General features: G+C 31.0%; 1 protein-coding gene across 1 annotated transcript; it reads left to right on the forward strand.

Moving 5' to 3' along the window:
* Positions 1-721: 721 nt before the first annotated feature.
* Positions 722-19,316, forward strand: LOC115034264. The gene is made up of 3 exons (XM_029490529.1): positions 722-919; positions 3,400-3,576; positions 18,478-19,316. Exons 1-3 carry the CDS (start codon positions 838-840, stop codon positions 18,708-18,710), a joined length of 492 nt encoding a protein of 163 aa, XP_029346389.1. The 5' UTR covers positions 722-837; the 3' UTR covers positions 18,711-19,316.
* Positions 19,317-19,371: the final 55 nt, after the last annotated feature.

Genomic DNA, 19,371 nt, shown 5'->3' on the forward strand with positions numbered 1-19,371 from the left:
AAGAGACTAAATCTATATTTTTTCCCTCCTCTCCATCCCGCCAAATAACAACAAACAACAATGGTAATAATAGTTCCTGCACCTCTGCAATCTGCATGTTTCCATATTACGTATACAAATCATAACCACATAATAGGTATTTGTTAGTTTTATAATATATATTAGCGCCCTTGCAGCTAATATAATATAAACTACAAGGCTAGTGACAATAAGCAACCCAGTGTTTATGGGATTAATAAATTATCTTAACAACAAATAGTCATTATTTATTATTCCAAAATGTTAAATAAACATTGGTTTTCAGATTCACCACAATATGTCTTTTACAAGTTAGGGTTGTTAGCCCTATGCTCAACCCCCAACCCGGAAGACCCGGTCACCCTTCTCAATTAAGATTAGGGTGATTATACTATAACTGAACAAACTACAATTAAAATCAGTTCAGTTTAGAGCTCGGAGCCCCAGGTTCGCTATACCCTTATCACTAATTAATGTCCCCCTTAGGTAATTATAGACTATAAGTGTACCAAAATAAATCACAAGGCTAGTGATAATAAGCAACACAATGAATAATGATTATGGGTTATTTATAGTTATAAATAAATTATAAATAAATTAAAAATTATTATTATAACATAAAGTCATTATTTATTTTTTCTAAATGTGTTTTTATATGTACACAACTGCATTATTAAATTGCTAACAAATGTATTATGTAATAACCCAAAAAGTTCCTATATATAACTAACAACAATGATAAACATGCATATCATACAACTTGAATGTTTAATGTGTTTAATTTCACCATAATATTGTAGTTTACATTTGAATAATAAAATGAATAGTTTAGTAGTGATTAATATTTATATTGTTTTATTACATCTATTAATTTTGGTCAACCCAACTACAGCAATTTGTGGTAATTATAAAAATAACCAAAATTATATTCTTGATTATTTGATGAATTCAAAAATTGTATATTATAGTTTTCTACTTTTCCAATTAATTTATGTGCCTACATATTATGATAGAATTCTAATTCATTTGGATCTTGGAATATTAAAAATTAATTCAAACTTATTCATATTATGTTGGTTTGAATATAATTCAAAAGTTCTATATTCGTATTATGAACTAGACCAATTGGGTGGTTAAACAATGCCGGGTAATGCTAAATAAATTATAGAAAACTTAAGGGTTCAACTCAACTGCAGCTGGTAAATTAAAACTCTATTACCATAATTATTATATTCTTAATTATTTGATGATTAATAAATAATAAGAAAGCTTAAATGAAAAACAAATTACTGAATCCTTATTTTTAACAAGTTGGTTTGAATATAATTAAATTGTGTTCATAATAGATAGAGTCGTTTTTTTTGTAATTAATTATTTGTATTTGTTTCCAACTTATAATATGGCACACCATCATTAATAGTAACCAAATGAGTATCTACTTAATAAGTAGGTATTATGAATCAAAAATCCGTGGGCTTGTATCTATTGATGTTTTTATACGGGCGACTAAATTAATATTATATTACCCCTATATTATTATTATTAATTACTAATTAGTACCTACCTAATTTATACGACATATTAGTTTTTATAAATAAAAATATGTAGGAAATTCTTTGTAAATATATATTTTTTCTAATAATATTTTCTATATTCTACGAACTTATAACTTATATAAATAATATTTGGATAATATGAAAATTCATAATTAATTTAACTGTGAATAGTATACATAAAATAAGTTGATTTTAAGTTAACGTAGATACAAATGAGTTAAGTTAAAGTTAAGTTAATTGAAACAGCGAACTAGAAGTTAAGTAAGTTAAATAACTACTTAAATTTTAACTTACTAACTTGTTAAGGCCCAGCCTGGATTATTACTGCTGTTATATTGATGTTTTTATATTTTTATTCTGACATTTTTCATATTTCATCAAAATTATTTTATGAATTAACTATTACTTTTCTTCTTATTAATTATTACTGCTGTTTTTATTGATTTTTTTATTCTGACATTTTTTAAACTATTTTTTTATTTTTTTATTTATAATTATTTATTAAACTTAATTGATATTAAATCAATTGAATCAATTCACTAAATGTATTAAATGTATTAATATTTTCAATAATGTAAGGTTTAAATCGATTACTAATTGTTATCGAAAACAAAAGTGTCACTTCCTAAAATAAGAGGCGATGCATGTAAATTATATTCTCGAAATCATTATCAATTCAATTAACAAAAAAAAAATTGTAATATATTTGAGTTAATAATTTTTAGTCATCGTAATATTTCACTTTCAATCCCCCAATGTCCATCTTTACCTATATAATTTTCACAATTTTTTTTATTCAATATTGAAGTTCTAATTTTGATGACATTGCAAATCTCATTTAAATGTCTTGATTTTGTTCAGCTATATTTTACTATTTTAGTCATTTCTTTTAAGCTTTTTATTCAATTAAATATTTGTTTTAATATGTAGGTACGTCAAAAGCTTATACATTTCGCGTTTTATAAAATGTATACATTTGAATGATTTACATTTGTTTAGGGAAATTATGGGGTTAAAGATACCTAGCATTACCTATATCTTAAGTGACTACTTCTAAACTATCTAAACCCTTCTGACCTTATCCCACTTTTTTGTGCATGAAATGTTTCAATTACAAATATTGTTCGTAAAGACTTACTTCCCACACCAACTGTTATGGAAAAGTGGAAAACCCACAACTATGTTTACAGTTTATATACACTGTCTTATTTTTCCAAAATAATCAATCCAATTATCATTTATATTAGACCTGGAGATTTATTTTTCATTACATAATCATGAATTAAGATAATTGATATGTATTTCATTAGTAAAATCTTGGCGTAAATACAAAAAAATAGCAATCGTTAGAATACAATTTACAATTATTTATGAAATACTAAATTAATAACAAAAATACCATCCATCAAGTTATACTTTCAACCATATTCAGCAATAATTCATATTTTATTTTAGGCAACAGACTTCTATTTTTTTTTTGTTTTTTTAATTAAGCTTGAGCACGCGCGGCAACTTAGACCATTAGCTGATTTTGTTTGTTTTTAGGTTGTTTGTAGGTTGTTACTTTTTAGTAGGAGAGGAACGGTTGAAAACACGTATAATGGCATGGATTTGTTGCTAAAAATCCCGAGTGGCCTTCATTCACTATAAAAATCTGTAGTATAGGGCCATGTGCGATCTCTAATTCTTCAAATTTATTATTTCCTCTTTTCATATATTTGGTATGAATAGTTGAAGCTATTATATGCAATTTTTCCCAGCTTGAATTCTTTTGTATAAAAGTATAGAATTAAATATTATTATTTTTTTTTTTTTGTATTTTTAGGACTTGGTGATTCATCATGTAGGTATTCAGGTAATTTTGACAGCGACAATGTAATATGTCACAAAGATGTAGTGAAGATAGGTAAACTTCCAAAAGAATGCACAGCCTTTGTTTTTGATGGAGTTACTTGTAATAAAAATTATGAAATCAGTTATAGATGGATACCAGAAGATTTAGGTAATACACAGTTTATTATTAATATTAGTACTTACCTACATAATTATATTTATGGTATCACATTATAATTTTTATAATAAATAAGGTATACTAAAAATACAATTTTGAATAGTTTTGAAGCGTTAAATTTTAGATTCTGAGTGAAACGATGAATGTATTGATTTAACAATGATGTGTGTTTTTTTTTTATTTATTTATTTTTATTTATTTATTTATTTCTTTTGTGTTTTTTGTGTCTGTCATCACTTTTTGGGACAGTAAAGGTGCTTGGATTTTCTTCAACAGTACCTTTTCTGATAGGAAAGTGAATCTAGTTGGTACTTTGGGGGGTCAAAAGTAAAAATTTCCCAGTAGATTTCAAATGAGACGTGAAAAATAAAAGAAAAATTAAGGAAAAACGGGAATTTTTACGCAAAATCTGTTTTCGAGAAAATCGATTTTGGTTTTTGGTACAACTCTAAAACAAATGACCGTAGGTGCATACAATTTTGACTGAACGTTTATGTTTTCATTTTCTATACACCATAATATTTTTCAAATATTTTGATTTATTTTGTGCTGTTTACGGACATTTTCAGTTTCCATTTTTTTTCAGTTTTTTTTCTATAAATATCAACTACATTTTTTTTGTTGGTTAAAAAAGCTTGAAAAATTAATAGAAGGTTTCTTTTATATTGTTTCAAAGGCAGATGAAAAAAATTAAAAATCCATAGTCACAGTTTTTTTTTTTTTTCCTATACACCATAAAATTTTGAAAATAATTTGATTCTTTTTGAGCTGTGTACAGACATGGTCAGTTTTCAATTTTTTTAGTTTTTTTTTCTATAAATATCAATAAAGTTTTATCTGTTGGGCCAAAAAGTGTATAAATTTAATACAAAGCTCCTGATATATTGTTACAATATCAGTTGAAAAATATTAAAAAAACATAGGCACAATTTTTTTTTATAAGCATTTAAATATCAAATTTTGACAAAATTTATCAAATTTTAATTTGAAAAATTATTTTGTAGTTAAAAATGTATAAAATGTTCAATTTTTGTATCTAAGAATTAAAAATTATAAACAAGATTCCACATAAGTAATTAATTCTGTTACCAAAAAATTTAAAAAATACATTTACACAGTTTATTTTTATAGTCATTTTAAGTACAAATTTGGACGAAATTACATATTAAAAACCTAGGATAACTATTTTAGTTATTTTGTTGTGATTGTATAATATTATTCGTGGGTACTTGAAACTTCTAAAGTATACTATTATATATCTATGATTTTACCACGGTTTTTTGTTGATGTGTGACGCGTTATAACTTATAAGTACCTAATAGATATTATGATATGATTAATTTGGAATTTATTATAAGTACCTATTATAGGTCAATTTTTTTTTAATACCATAGATAAGTATATATTATATGTCTAATACATAGACTGATATACCGTCTCCGCTCAGAATCGTTTTTCTTATACAGTGATATTATATCATTGAATTCAAATTTAATACTGTCCATTATACAGTGACCCACTTCTAACCTACTGTACAGCAGAGCGACATCCACTTACCCACCTTTTTTAAAAATTTATATTTAAATGTTCATTAAGTACTTTATACTTTCCGATTACAATACAGTAAATTTATTTTTTGGTAACCAATATAAAAATAACTAAGTTTTTTTATCTTAGATGAAAACATAGGTATCGTATCTAGTTAAATTTATCTATAAATAAATATCCATAATTATCCGTGAATGATTTTAAATTTATTTTTATGAAATAATTAAAATATTAATTAAAAATTCTGGGAAGAGCGTTTTAATAATAATTTGAAGAAAAAAAACATTATAAATAAATAAGAAAAGTCTATAATTCTGTATTATATACCAAGGTACATCGATTTTATCGACTTCGCCTGTATACCGATGTTATTTTAGTGTGGTATAAACTGCATACCTATTAAGCCGGGATCATTCTGAGTCCCCTAAGGGTCGCCGTAGCTAGAGGTTAAATTGTTTTTAAAGTGTAGATATAACAAAAATAAATTTTTTTTTTATTGGATTTGTTGAGAAATTTATATATTAGTAAAAACTGATAACTGATAACATGTATCTTTTAATATTATATCTTTTACATTTCTACATTTATTTATGATTTAAAGAGTAATTTAGAGTTGCTCGTAAGAAATAGCAACTCTTAAAAAAATTATGATTGTTCAACTTTTTTGGGTGTAACTTGCTGCAGTAAGTGCAACTCAATTTTCATAGGTTATGGTTCCATTGGCCCGTACAGATTGGTTGTTTATTTTGCCTTCGGACGATGATATTTATAATTTTTTATTAAAATTATATTGTTTAATGTGAACGGCAAGTAAATATAAAAAACGGTTAATGAAAACTTATTGAAATGTTTCGAGTGGTATTATTGATAAATATATTTTTACTTAAAATAGCTGATCCCGTGCACATTGTTGCTCGTTAAATGTACCAATACTCTATATGGCCCAAACTTTGTTCAATTCGTTATTTAATATTTGGTGGATGACGTTCAAAACGTATTTTAACTTTGGCGATACAGGAAGATACCAGATTAATAATATACTAGTAAGGAATCGGTTTAAAAATCAAGTCAAATCTTGTAAAACATAACCTGGAGCAGTCTGTGACAGTGATCATCAATTAGTGGGTATGAAATTTTGTATAAAACTAAAAAAAAATCGTTAAAGTTAAAAGAAAGCAAGCAAACTATAATCTCAAAGAGTTGGAAAACATGGAAGTAGTTGAAGATCTAAAGAAAAACATGGATAAAATATACAACAATAAAGATGAGTGAAAAGAACCAATAGACAAAACATGGGAGAACATAAAAAGCGTTGTAATAAATGCCTAAAGAACCACACTACTCAACGTTTCAAACACTAAAAAGCATCACCTTTCAGTGTCAAAAATACGGGACATATTTTTTTTTTTACATTAATGATTTTATTGAGTTTGATTTTTAGTATTCCAATGAAATAAAATAGTGTCAAGTATTTTAGCTCCTTAAAAAATTAAAATACAAAATATAAATGGCTCTTTACTTTAATTTTTATTGTGTATACAAATAATATAAATGGATTAACATATTTAATACATTAATGTATCTATGTATATAAATAAATTTTATATAGAATAATGTAATTGAAATAACTAGTTAATTTTTTGAGTTTTGAAGGAATATTTTTTGTTACTTCTTACTGCTTTAAGTAACTCTTCATCAAGTTTCACTTTTTCAATAAAATCAGAACAATTTTCAGGAAAGTTAAGACTTATTTGAAGTTCTGATTTTATGAGTTCTACATGGCACCGATCCCTTTCTTTTGACCACTTTTGGTTCATTATAGAAAAAACTCGTTCAACGTAAGCATTTGATGGTGGAATACTTAAGACATAAGAAATTAAAAGAAATGTATTTTTGAAATTTTCTTTTGTACCACATGAAAATATTTTTGTCCACTTAGAGTACACATTTTGCTCTTCACTATAAACATTATTTAAAATAGGTTTTATTGTGAAATATTCATTAAAAAGGCCATCTAAAGAAATATTTTCTAACTGTAATGTTCTAACAACTTAATCGTTTCAATCTCTTATCTATGTTATACCACAAAACTAACTTTTAATGAATTATACGTCCTATAGATTTTAAAATTCATGATATTTGTGTATTATTTTAAGAAAAACTCAAATACGGGACATATTGCATCCCGTTCGTTATTAATACGGGACGCGGGACAGATTTATTCAAAACGGGACTATCCCGTGAAATACGGGATGGGTGGCAACCCCGAAAGCATGGTCAACAACGAAGAATATGCTGACCTCACGCCTGAGGTCCAGCAAAATGTTTTACACCATCTTCATAAACTTTAAGATGAATTTAACAGGTATTTCACAGAATATAATGGTTATGAAACGAAAGGTATCCGATGTATGATTCGAAATCCTTTTATTGTCAAATTTGATGAAGTGGCTGATGCTATCCAGGAAGATTTGATAGAGTTACAAAATGATCGAAACTGTAAGGATACGTATGAATCTTCCATGAATATCAAAGAGTTTTGGTGTAAAAAAGCAATTACGTATCCTAAGCTTCGAGAAATCGCATTAAGATATTTAGTCATATTTTCAACAACTTATTTGTGCGAACAAGGATTTTCCGCACTGCTCAACATTAAAAATAAACAAAGAAATCTGTTGGACGCCACTAAAGATATGCGTGTAGGTTTGAGAAATATTACCCCTAGAATATCTTTGTTCTTGTTCTTCTTCTTCTATTGGCTATTCTACTCTCTAAGAGTTTTAGCAGTCACTACAATATCTCGCCACTTTTCTCTGTCTTGAGCAATTACACGCCAGTCTTCTATGCCCATTTCCTTCAGGTCTTCCGCTACTCCCTCAATCAGTCTCTTCCTGGGACGTCCCCTTGGTCGTTTTTCCTTAGGTTTCCACTCGAAAGCAACCCGTACAGGGTCGTTTTCTTCTCTTTCAGGATATTTCCTAGCCATTGGATCCTTTGACCTTTGATGAAGTTAGTAACTGGAGCCAGATTCATAATTTCCTGCAGTTCTCTATTGAATCTTCTTCGCCAACATCCCACATTCGCATCAAACACAGGGCCACATATTTTTCGCCATATCCTGTTTTCGAAACTTTTTAACCTCCTTTCCGTCGTCACCGTTGTAGTCCAGGCTTCACATCCGTAGGTCAATATGGGTCTTATAATAGACACATACAATCTCGTTTTAGATCTTCTCGAGAGCGTTTTTGAGTTGAGAAATTAGAATATCTTTGTTAGTAAAGTAAATGCAAGCGCAAAAATCACATTAACTTGTTTTTAAAATTAAAATTTATTTTTTATAAGAATAATAGTATGATACGCATTTTTTTATTATAGTAATTTGTGTTAAATTTTAAATAAATGTAACATGTTTAGCTAATTAAATTATTTAGTTTAGTAAAATTAGTATAATTAAATATAATAGTATATTAATAAAAAGTCAAGTAAAATAATAAAAATTTACATTTTTCGATAAATTTTGTGTATTCTTGTTAAAAAAAAAAATGTATTGCTAGTATTCGTAAAATTGGGGTGGTCCGCGACCTAAAAATATTTTCGAAGTGGTCCATGGTGGTAAAAAGGTTGGGAACCACTACCTTTAAGCATTCGAAATGTGGTGTTGGAGAAGAATGGAAATAATAAACTGGTCAGAAAGAGTAAAAAATGAAGATGTACTGACACAAGTTGGAGAAATAAGATCCATAATTAAAGCCATAAAGCGACGACGATGGATCCTGCAGTGGACTGCAGACACGTCGATCAGCGGCTACAAGTGCATGTCAGCCCTAATGTGTCAAAATTCAATTTGATGCATGCTTATACCTGATCTGCCCGATAACCAATGGCAACCAATAAAATAATATTTACTAATTTCTACTATTTATTTCTCCTATAACCAATAACAACCATTTATAAACAAAAATTTCCAATATAAATCTCAAAATTCCTGTTTGAACACCTCCTCGGGTTACACTAAATTTACCAAATTTATGCCTATGACTCTCACAAAGAATATAGCTTTCTAATGGTGAAAGAATTTGTGAAATCGGTTCAGTAGTTCCAGAGATTACACTCAACAACGTCAGATAACAACTCCTTTTTATATAATAGTATGGAGAAGACTATAACAGTTGACTTTTTTATTCGGAATACATGGAGTAGTAATGATATAATAAAAGTTTTCTTTAAACTATTGGAAGCATTAGTGCAATAAGGGGAAAAATACACATTTTGAAGTAAGTATCACTTTTAACGGAGAGAAAAAGTCAATTTTCAAATTAGAGGGGACTTAAAAGTTTGTTGTAACAATGAGTAAAAGGAAACTGAGAAAATGAGTGGCACCAAAATGTGTCTACCTAGGGCACTAAATTCGTAAATATGCCTCTGCATTGAGGTTGTTTCGCTAAACGGCGTCGTTGGTCGGGAAATATTGCTGACGTTGGTGACGGATGGAAACGCGATGTCGAGTAGAGACGGAAGGCTCATTAAATGTGGTGATCATAGTATAAGGATTATGATGTTTTATCAATTATAAGACTGCCCATATTTTTATAAGGGGCAATTTACAATTTATATATGCAAACAAGTTAAATTCAATGTGGTGTCACACGTATACATTAATTGTATGCAATTTTTTTTATGCACAAAAACACATGGCGATGAATAATCGCGAACTAGGGCCAAAACCACGTTCGTGTTGATCATTTTTCTTACTTCTTATACTATTGTTGTGAGCAAAGACCACGAACTAAGATATAATGGACTGGAAACGAATAGTCGGCAGGTGACGGTCCACTTAAGGTTTTGAGTAGGCTTATACAGGGGGAATGCATGCAAGTATGAATCTAATGTTACCTATATTAATGACCTAGTTTATATCCACAATACAGCTATGAATTATTAACTAGATACAACTATACAAGATACCAAATAATTTGCAAATCGTGATTTTCGTAAAATTTGAACTTAAAAAGTTCTAACACTTTATAAGAATAATTTATATGTGATCTTGTAATCAATTTTCAATATTTTTTACCAAGCCAAACAATTTTTAACAAAGTTAAAAAAATTAATCTAAATTTTTAATTTTTAATTTTGATTGAAAGCTTGAAATTTGTTTTAACATTTTGTTTATTAAGGTAATAGACAATAGTGGAATGTTTTTTAGCAACAACAAATTAATCATCATTTATAATATATTATAATCTAACGATATCGTTTGTGGAAGGAGATATCTTAATTTTATGTGCTAATATCGAATTTCTAATATCCAAATAATTATTGTAGCCTCATGTTAAACTTTTTTATTTTTTATTTTGAGTAATTGTGTGGGTAACTCCTCGTCTGATCTGCAAAAAGATATACTGGTTACACATCGAGACTGTATAAGGGCCAGTTGCACAGTCTACGATTAAACTTCGATTAAGCTTAATCAGCTGATAACAGATATTTAACCGGGCAAATTCGACCGATTGAACTCCGGTTAACTTTAATCAAAGACGGTACAACTGGCCCTAACACGGCTCGAAAAACGCTATTGAAAATGTACTGACTAGTAGCACTATCTAGTGGTCTCTTCAACTTATTTTAACCACGTAAATTTCTTAATTATGAAAACTAAGTATTTATATATACCTAAATACCTTAGTACTATAATTACTACTTACTTTTATACATTAACAATTTAAAACCACGATTAAAGATATATGATATATCATTAATCGTGATTAACACATTAGTACTTGTCTACTTTAAGATACTATAAGTCTATAGAGTATAGACTATAAACAACAAAATTACTTGTTGTATAAAAATACCACATGAAATTTCAAAAATAACATTTGGAATACCTAAGGACGAAAAAGAAATGGGAAGTAGCTTTAGGCGTATTATTTAAAAAATCAAATCGGGTTTGTTCAAATCATTTTTATAAAGAAGATTTAAATAATACATGGACGTCAGGTGAAGGAACCCATATACAGTAAGCTATTATGTCTAGTTAAAATTTTTTTTTTAAATACCTATTCAAATATCAATATAGAATATGTTTAAGCCTATAATATAATCAGTTTATTTTAAAAATAAAACATTTATATGGTTAATATTACTTTCTACTCCTTAGGTTTGCCTAAAGCGATGGCAACTAAAAAAAGGGGCATTACCATTTCTTCATCCTTTAGAAAAAATGGAAAGTGATAAAGTAGAGGTTTGTTAATTTGTAATGTAATAACTAATAGTAGTACCTACGTTGTATTATTTAATTTAGCATGTTTGGTGTATTGTTTATATAATATAGGATGATCCATATTATAGTGATTTGCCAATACAATTGCCAAAGAGACAAAAGGTAGGTCAGGTTCAAGCATAGTGAAAATAATATAAAACGAGCCAAATTTAAATTTAATAAAAGATAATTTTAAAATAAAATAAGGTATGTTCTAAATTTTTCCAATGACCACCCTTCAACTCCTAGTTTTCTTCAACTGTATAGGATGTTATCAGTTTATTGTGTAATAAAACCACCTAAAGCAGGAAACTGTAAAATCTTAGACGGTAATAAAGAATTTTATATAATATCAAAATATTAAATAAGTATAAAATACAAATGTTGTTGACGGTCTATCTATTATTATTCTGATAGGCGGGCGATTCGGGATACAAAGAAGTTATCCGCGCCGCCGTATCATAGCGGTGATACTAAATAGTTATCGCAAACCAGTCGAGTCGAGTATCGAGTGCCCTACGGCAACGCGACCAACGCGTACCGTCCGTTTTGACGAAAATTTGATAAATAAAATGTTTTTTGTATAAGTTTTCTGCTGTAAAATAAAATCGTTTATACAGTCCACATAAAAACAATAGTTTTATTTCGTATACAAAACATTGGTCCATTCGACGGGATTAACTACCGATGATGTGCGAGATGTGAGAAACAGCGAGAAAACCACGTGTGTATTCGTATACTGGCCTCGAGTTAGCCAGATCGTATAGCGAATTCGTTTTTCAGTATCACACGTCGAGACATATTAAGTGGCCATCACATTAAAAGTAATTTCGGGTAACAAATTACCAAGATCGTTCGTTCTCGTGTACATTTGTTATGCACGCTGCGCTCGTAAACGTACCGTAAACATTTTTTTTTTTTTGTTGCGTAACCCGACATTTATTTCGTAGCATTCCTAGACGATAAGGCTTGTTAACGAAATTCGCGTACAAAGTCATTTGTGTAGTATTTTTTGAGTGTATCTCGTCATTCGAGTGAGTGTATGTCAAATCGTTAAGAGATATTACCAATACAATCGGGAGATGTGCTGCGTTCAAGAAAAACTACAGACAGCCTAGCTGCGCCATTTTGGTTTATTCAGCACGAGACATCGAGAGACAAGACCAAGTAAGAGAGTCTCATAGCCTTAATTTAATATTAATATCCAAAATTACGTTTCCCGAGATAATGCATGAGAGTAAGCACAAAGTGTTAGGAGGGGGAAAGTAGAATATTGTCATATTGGCAAACTGCAACGTGAGAGAGATAACATTGTCAGAGCGTACACATATGCAATATACCTCAACCCTATTATCCAGAATATAAAGAGCGGAGAAAAACGATAAGACCAATTACTAATACTAGAGTTGTTGACATTATCGAAGTGAAATAAAAACAGGTATACAGCATTGCTGCATCGTATTAGTGTTATTTTAACACTACGTCGTGTGACACAGTGAAAACGAATAAAATAGATTATGACTGCCAAATTGATAACGAGACGCGGACAGCTCAAAGGCGTATTAACAAGGTTCTGGAGCTACGTATCCGCAGATGATAGCGATGTAGAACAAATTCTTGTTAGAAAAGAAAAAATTGAAGAGGTTTGGCAGGAGTTTAATCAGGTTCAATCTGAATTAGAAATGGATGAGCAAAATGACGGTGACGAACTGTGTAATTATAGAACAGAGTTCGAAGAATCATATTTCAATGCGATCGCTATGGCCAATAAAAAGATTCAATACGAACAAAATAGTATTAGGACTAGCAGTCTACAGGAAAATAATCTAAAGGAAGAAAGCAGAAAAAAGGAAGCCTACAAAGCCAGGCTGTTTATAAAATTACCCGCTTTAAATATTCCTATATTTTCGGGCTCATACACCGAGTGGGCATCGTTTTACGATATATATACTTCCTTAGTACACAATAATGACAACCTACCCGTAATACAACAATTTTTCCACCTTCGATCGTCGTTAGCGGAGGGTGCGGCCGATTGCATAAAAAATATTGAAACGACGTCAGATAACTACGAAATTGCGTGGACTAATTTGATTACGCGTTACAATAATAAGAAATTGTTGGTGCAAACTCACGTCAAAGCTATATGTGACCTGCCAACAATAAAGAATAAATCTTCAACGAGTTTACGGCAATTTTCGGACGCGTTACATAATCATTTATCGGCATTGAAAGCACTAGGTCAACGACCTGATGAGTGGGGCCCTTTATTACTGCACATTATAAGTACAAAGTTGGACGCCGATACAATCGGTGAGTGGGAAACGAAAACCCCGCGAGGTGAAATACCTAAAGTTGCCGAGCTACTTGATTTTCTGGAATCACGTTTTCATATTGTGGAAGCAGTTGAAACCGCAAAAAGTATAGTCAAGACGTCAAATATCGGAAGCGATAATAAAAATATGAACCGAAAAAACAAGTTCGACAAAAATAGTCTAGCATTCGCCACAATAACAGAGATAAAATGTTATGTGTGTAACTCATCACACACAATATATAAATGTCCTACGTTTATAGCATTAACCATCGATAATCGTATTAAATAGACGACCGAACTAGCTAGGTCTTTGTAAAATTTGTTTGCGCCGGCACGAAAAAAAGAAATGTCTTGCGCGGTACTGTTTTAAGTGCGCTAAGCCTCACAACACGATGTTACACATAGGTTCAGAACATCAGAAAATCGCAGCACCTGCCGAAACAAAAAAAGATACTGAGGTCACCGAAATACCTGTATCGGCATCGTTAGCATCGTCAATTAATGCACACGCATCAACATCGACGAAACACGTTATATTGTCTACGGCGATAGTATCGGCAGCAAATATGATACCATGTCGTGCATTATTGGATTCCGGTTCACAAACAAATTTCATAACCGAAGAATTAGCACAAACGTTAAAATCAAAAAAAGTAAGAATAGAACATTCAATTAACGGTATCGGCGAAACGTCGCAGCGTGTGACATCTGCGGTTTGGGGATTAATAAAATCACGTATAAATAATAGCTATACATTGAATTTACGAATGTTGGTAGTACTCAAAATCATGCACACCTACCAAATAAAAAAGTAAACGCGATGTATAATATTCCCGACAATATTAAATTAGCAGATCCGTTATTCCATACACCACAAAAAATCGACATTTTAATAGGTGCAGAGCATTTTTTTGATATTTTATGTGAAGGAAAAATACGAACAAATCCTAACGGTCCGCGTTATATCAAAAAACAGAGTTTGGTTGGGTAGCCTTCGGACCTGTCGAAATAAATTATCGAAAAAATGCAATGATAACGAGCTCAACATTTTTTACAACAAAAAACAGGCCGACGGTAGAAAATCTATTACAGAAGTTTTGGATCATTGAAGAACCACGAAATAACGTCACACACACACACACGAGAAGAACAAGTATGCGTAAACTTTTTTAATAATACGGTTTCGCGATGTAAAGAGGATGGACGTTTTATAGTTCAACTACCGTTCCGCGAAAGTTCAAAAAAATTGGGAAAATCATACGAAATTGCGAAACGTCGATTATTATCTATGGAAACGAAATTCGAAAATAACCACCTCTTACAACTCGAGTATACACGTTTTATGAAGGAATACGAAGATCTGGGTCATATGGAACGGGTGAAAGATGAAGACAGCGAAATCGAAGGCGATACGTGTTACCTGTCACACCACGCGATAAGAAAAGAGGACAGCACGTCGACAAAATTACGCATTGTGTTCGACGCGGGTGTATTCGACCGTAGTGAATTGAGTTGTCCGAAAAATGATAAGGTAGCTTATACCACGATACCATACCAGCATATACCAGCATATTACAGTGACACCAATTTAAAAAAAAACATCATACAGTGATGCCATGCTAGCGGCACTCGTCGCTACGCTCCTCGCCGCAAATCGAAAATATCCCCCGACTTGCTGTGCAACACCACGTCAAGTTGGTCACTGGGTAACCACATGTTAACCACTGTAAGTACAACCACTCTTATCGGTCTGTGGCAACCCACAACAATGACAATTGTAACCGCGGTATCAGCACGTCAGCCGTCGTCAGCTGCGCGCCCCTCTCTCGTTACTTATTGTATACTGCGCGTAATACCTCCATGACGTGACTACCGACCGACGGACCCGTTCTGTTTTCGGACGTATGTCGTCAAGCTCGCATCGCGCTCGCTTTTTCGAAACCACGTTATTTTTTTGTTATATTGTACTCTAGGCGAATCCTCAAATTGTAAACTATTATTTTAATATTTGTCTGACTGAATTATTCTCTAATTATACGCTAACCGTTATATGCCTACAACTTTGATTTTTTGTACTTATTTAAATTGATAACCCAACGACTCGACCGACCGTCAACAACCTACCAAATTGGTGATCTCCCTAGTTAAAACCTTCCTCGTCCGTTCAGTAATTTCGCGTTATGCATAATTGGGGAGATATTTGGACTCTCAGCGACGCGAATACCGATAATCCGAACGCAAGTGCCGATAATCCGAACGCGAGTGCGAACCTAACCCCACACAGATGAACGCAAACGCCGACAGCTTACCGCGTCCTCTCGCGGCCACCGACGTTTCAACAGTAATGTCGTTAGACATAAACGCATTCGCATCCGTACGATTACCCGGATTTTGGCGACACTCTCCGCAGCAGTGGTTTACACATGCGGAAGCGATCTTCCACAATCAACGCGTTAGGTCCGATCTGTCACGCGTAAACCACGTGCTCGCTGCACTTGACGAAGATGGTGTTTGCACCATCGGAGATTTACTCGGCGTCGACGTTCAATATTCCGCAGTAAAAAGTCGACTTATTACCGCGTACGATGTCCCTCAAGCCACTCGTTTCCGTTCAATCATCCAACACGGAGGCATGGGCGACCGACGTAAACTATTACGCCTACGACCCTTCTTGGATGATAAGGATTTAATACGTGTCGGAGGTCGGCTGAAAAATGCTTCGTTAATTGATATACAACACCAGTACCCGATTGTACTACCAGCTGATAGTACATTTACTAATTTATTATGCCGCGATCAACATGAGCGCTTGATGCACGGCGGCCCGCAAGCAGTATTAGCCGCGATACGATTACAGTATTAACCGATAAACGGACGCAATCTGATACGCAATATAATACACAAGTGTGTTGTATGCTTCCGCCGTAAACCCATCACCGTACAGCCTATTATGGAAAACCTGCCTAGTGATCGCGTCGAACCCGGACGTCCATTCCTAAAATGTGGTGTAGATTTCGCCGGGCCATTAATAGCATTTATAGCAAGGTAATTAAAATATTTTAAGTATACTAACTACCAATTAGAGCTTATATGATTGCAATTTTGTATATTATAGATATTTAACAAAAAGGCTGAAAAAAAGTACAAAATGTGAAATTTGTATAAAAAGTTTAAATACTGAGTATGGTGAATCTACAAATAAAGCTGCCTACCTTGTAAATTTAAAAACCAGAGGGTTCCTAACACATCCAAACAATAATTTATTTTTAATTATTCAACAAGTGGAGTTGTGTTTTGAAAAATATGCTAATTCCTCAAACCCCTTTGAAAATACTTTTGAAGAATTTTTTCAGAATGAAAATAGAATTCTCACATTCCCATGCAAACAACATAAAGTTGACATGTTAACCAATATATTTGTCATTTATATAACAATGAGAATGAGGCAATTTTCATATATGAAAAAACAAAAATCAAAAAAACAAAATAAGACCAAAAAAAAGCTATCAAAATTAGTGAGCACCTAATGTTGAATATGTGAAAAAAAATTAATTTAGATACATGTTTACAAGTTTTACAACATATTACCTTTAATAGGAAGTTATTTATTTAGAAAAATATTGTATACTCTATAATATGTATTGTAAGTATTTTATATATTATATTGTATATATTTTTTATTTGAATAAATCTTGTATCTTGTTGATTTTTGGTTTTCTAATAATCTTTATAAATACAACAAATATTACAAATGTGTGTGGTGGTTTGGATGTCTGCTACAAACCTTTATACATACTAAATAGTAAATAACATGAATGTTTTACTTATTACATCTTATGACTTATTTAGTATAACTTTTAGCTATTAAATATTTATAATTAATCATTAATCTTATTTACTGTATTTATTGTCTTTTGTTTTAATAGGTTTTACATTTTTTTCTGTGGTATTAGCCATATTACCTATTTAATAATTACTAATATATTACTAATTACAATCTTTTTTTCCTTTTGAATATTTCATGATGACAAATAGTTCCTAAGTTAATAACCTAGATGGTGCTAGTAGGCAGTCCATAACATATCGCGGTTTCAGAGCCGTTTTCTGCCTGTGCAAAGCATAGGCCGCGGCCGTTGGGTAACCAGTATATCTTTAATCGTGCTATCAAGTATACTTTGTCGTTGAGCACAATTTAAGATAGTATGGTTGCCCATCGACCCATTAGATAAATGCTATCACACGGCATACGGTTTCAATCGAAAAGTCACGTGATCTACGGGGACCCCTGCATACAGCGCTCATATTGGTTCAAATTAAAACTAATAAAAATTGTTATGTTATACCCATAGACCTATAAACTAGTTTATACCTACTAGTTAATACCTATATACAATAAAAATATATACAGGGTGTTCCAAATTTCGTGTGACAAAAGACCGAATTTTATGTGTTAATTTTGAATTCAATTATAATAAATCAGTGTACAAATACATTTATTTTGTTACAGAAGTAAATTATTTTGCTTTTAGCAGTTTTGTAGGTTGATTTCATTTTTATGAAAATATTGCATTAACTATATAATATTACTAATATTTCATTCAGTACGGTGTCAACTACCACCACATGGACACGTGTGCTAATATCGAAATAAATTTTAATTTATAAGTTAAAATTTCAAATAACCATTAAAACATTTTTGAAGTAAAACAATATAACAACTTCAATCGTTATTCATCGTTTAAAATCGTTTATTTTTTTTCAACAGATCACTTAAAATCACTTATAGATTTTGAGGATGGTGCACACAATGTGTACTTATTTTATAAGCATCAAACCTTAGCAGATTGGTCAAATGCACTTTTTTTTGGAGATTTTCAAATTGAAGCACAAAAGGTACAAGAATTTATTGGTATCTATCCCGTTAAGGGGTTGATTTTGGATGGAATGGAAGATCCTGTTTTATCTGAAGTACAGTATACTACAGATAATTTTATATAACTATATAAGTATACCTACTAAATGTACATTTATAGTAAATTTATAATAAATTTATAAAAATTATTAAATTATTAATTTAAATTTATAATCATACATAAGTTCTCTATTACTGAGAAAACTGTGATATATTTTTTTAAAAAATATTTGATTTAGTATTTTAGATTCAGTAGTAGTTTTGACTAAACTCCAATGAGAGAGGCGGAGTGAATTCATTACTACGGCAAAAATAAATATAAAAAAAAAATATTTTGCATTATGTTGCCATAGGCTTTTCAAGCGTACCTACTTGGTGATCATAGTATTTCCTCCCACATATAGGTGACCTTTTTTGACCCAAATTACCTCTCATAGCATACATAGATTATTAATTTATTTATTGATAGTTTTACGTGAACCATCAATTATTAAATCGATTTTCATAATGTACAAAAATATTATTTTTTAAGATATACAATATTTCCCTGACTAATTAGTTATAATAATAATAAAATATAACTGAGTTTTCGCTTGATCTATTTTGCAAAAATTGCAATGTGTTTGGGAAATTCATCATAACGCATTTGGGTAAGTCATTTTTAAAAAGTCAGATGGGAGGCAATTCGAGAGTACCCAAGTCAGAGACTGGAACCGGAACCGAAAGAACCGGTTCTGGAACCGGTTC

This window comes from Acyrthosiphon pisum, chromosome A2 (genome assembly GCF_005508785.2).
Source record: "Acyrthosiphon pisum isolate AL4f chromosome A2, pea_aphid_22Mar2018_4r6ur, whole genome shotgun sequence".
NCBI classification, from domain to species: Eukaryota; Metazoa; Arthropoda; class Insecta; order Hemiptera; family Aphididae; genus Acyrthosiphon; species Acyrthosiphon pisum.

Excerpts from the sequence above, each read along its gene's own strand:
- LOC115034264 (XM_029490529.1), top strand. The coding sequence starts at position 838 with ATGAATAGTTTAGTAGTGATTAATATTTATATTGTTTTATTACATCTA. Across the intron at positions 920-3,399 it reads CCCAACTACAGCAATTTGTG|GACTTGGTGATTCATCATGT; the intron begins GTAATTATAAAA and ends TTGTATTTTTAG. Across the intron at positions 3,577-18,477 it reads ATGGATACCAGAAGATTTAG|ATCACTTAAAATCACTTATA; the intron begins GTAATACACAGT and ends TTTTTTCAACAG.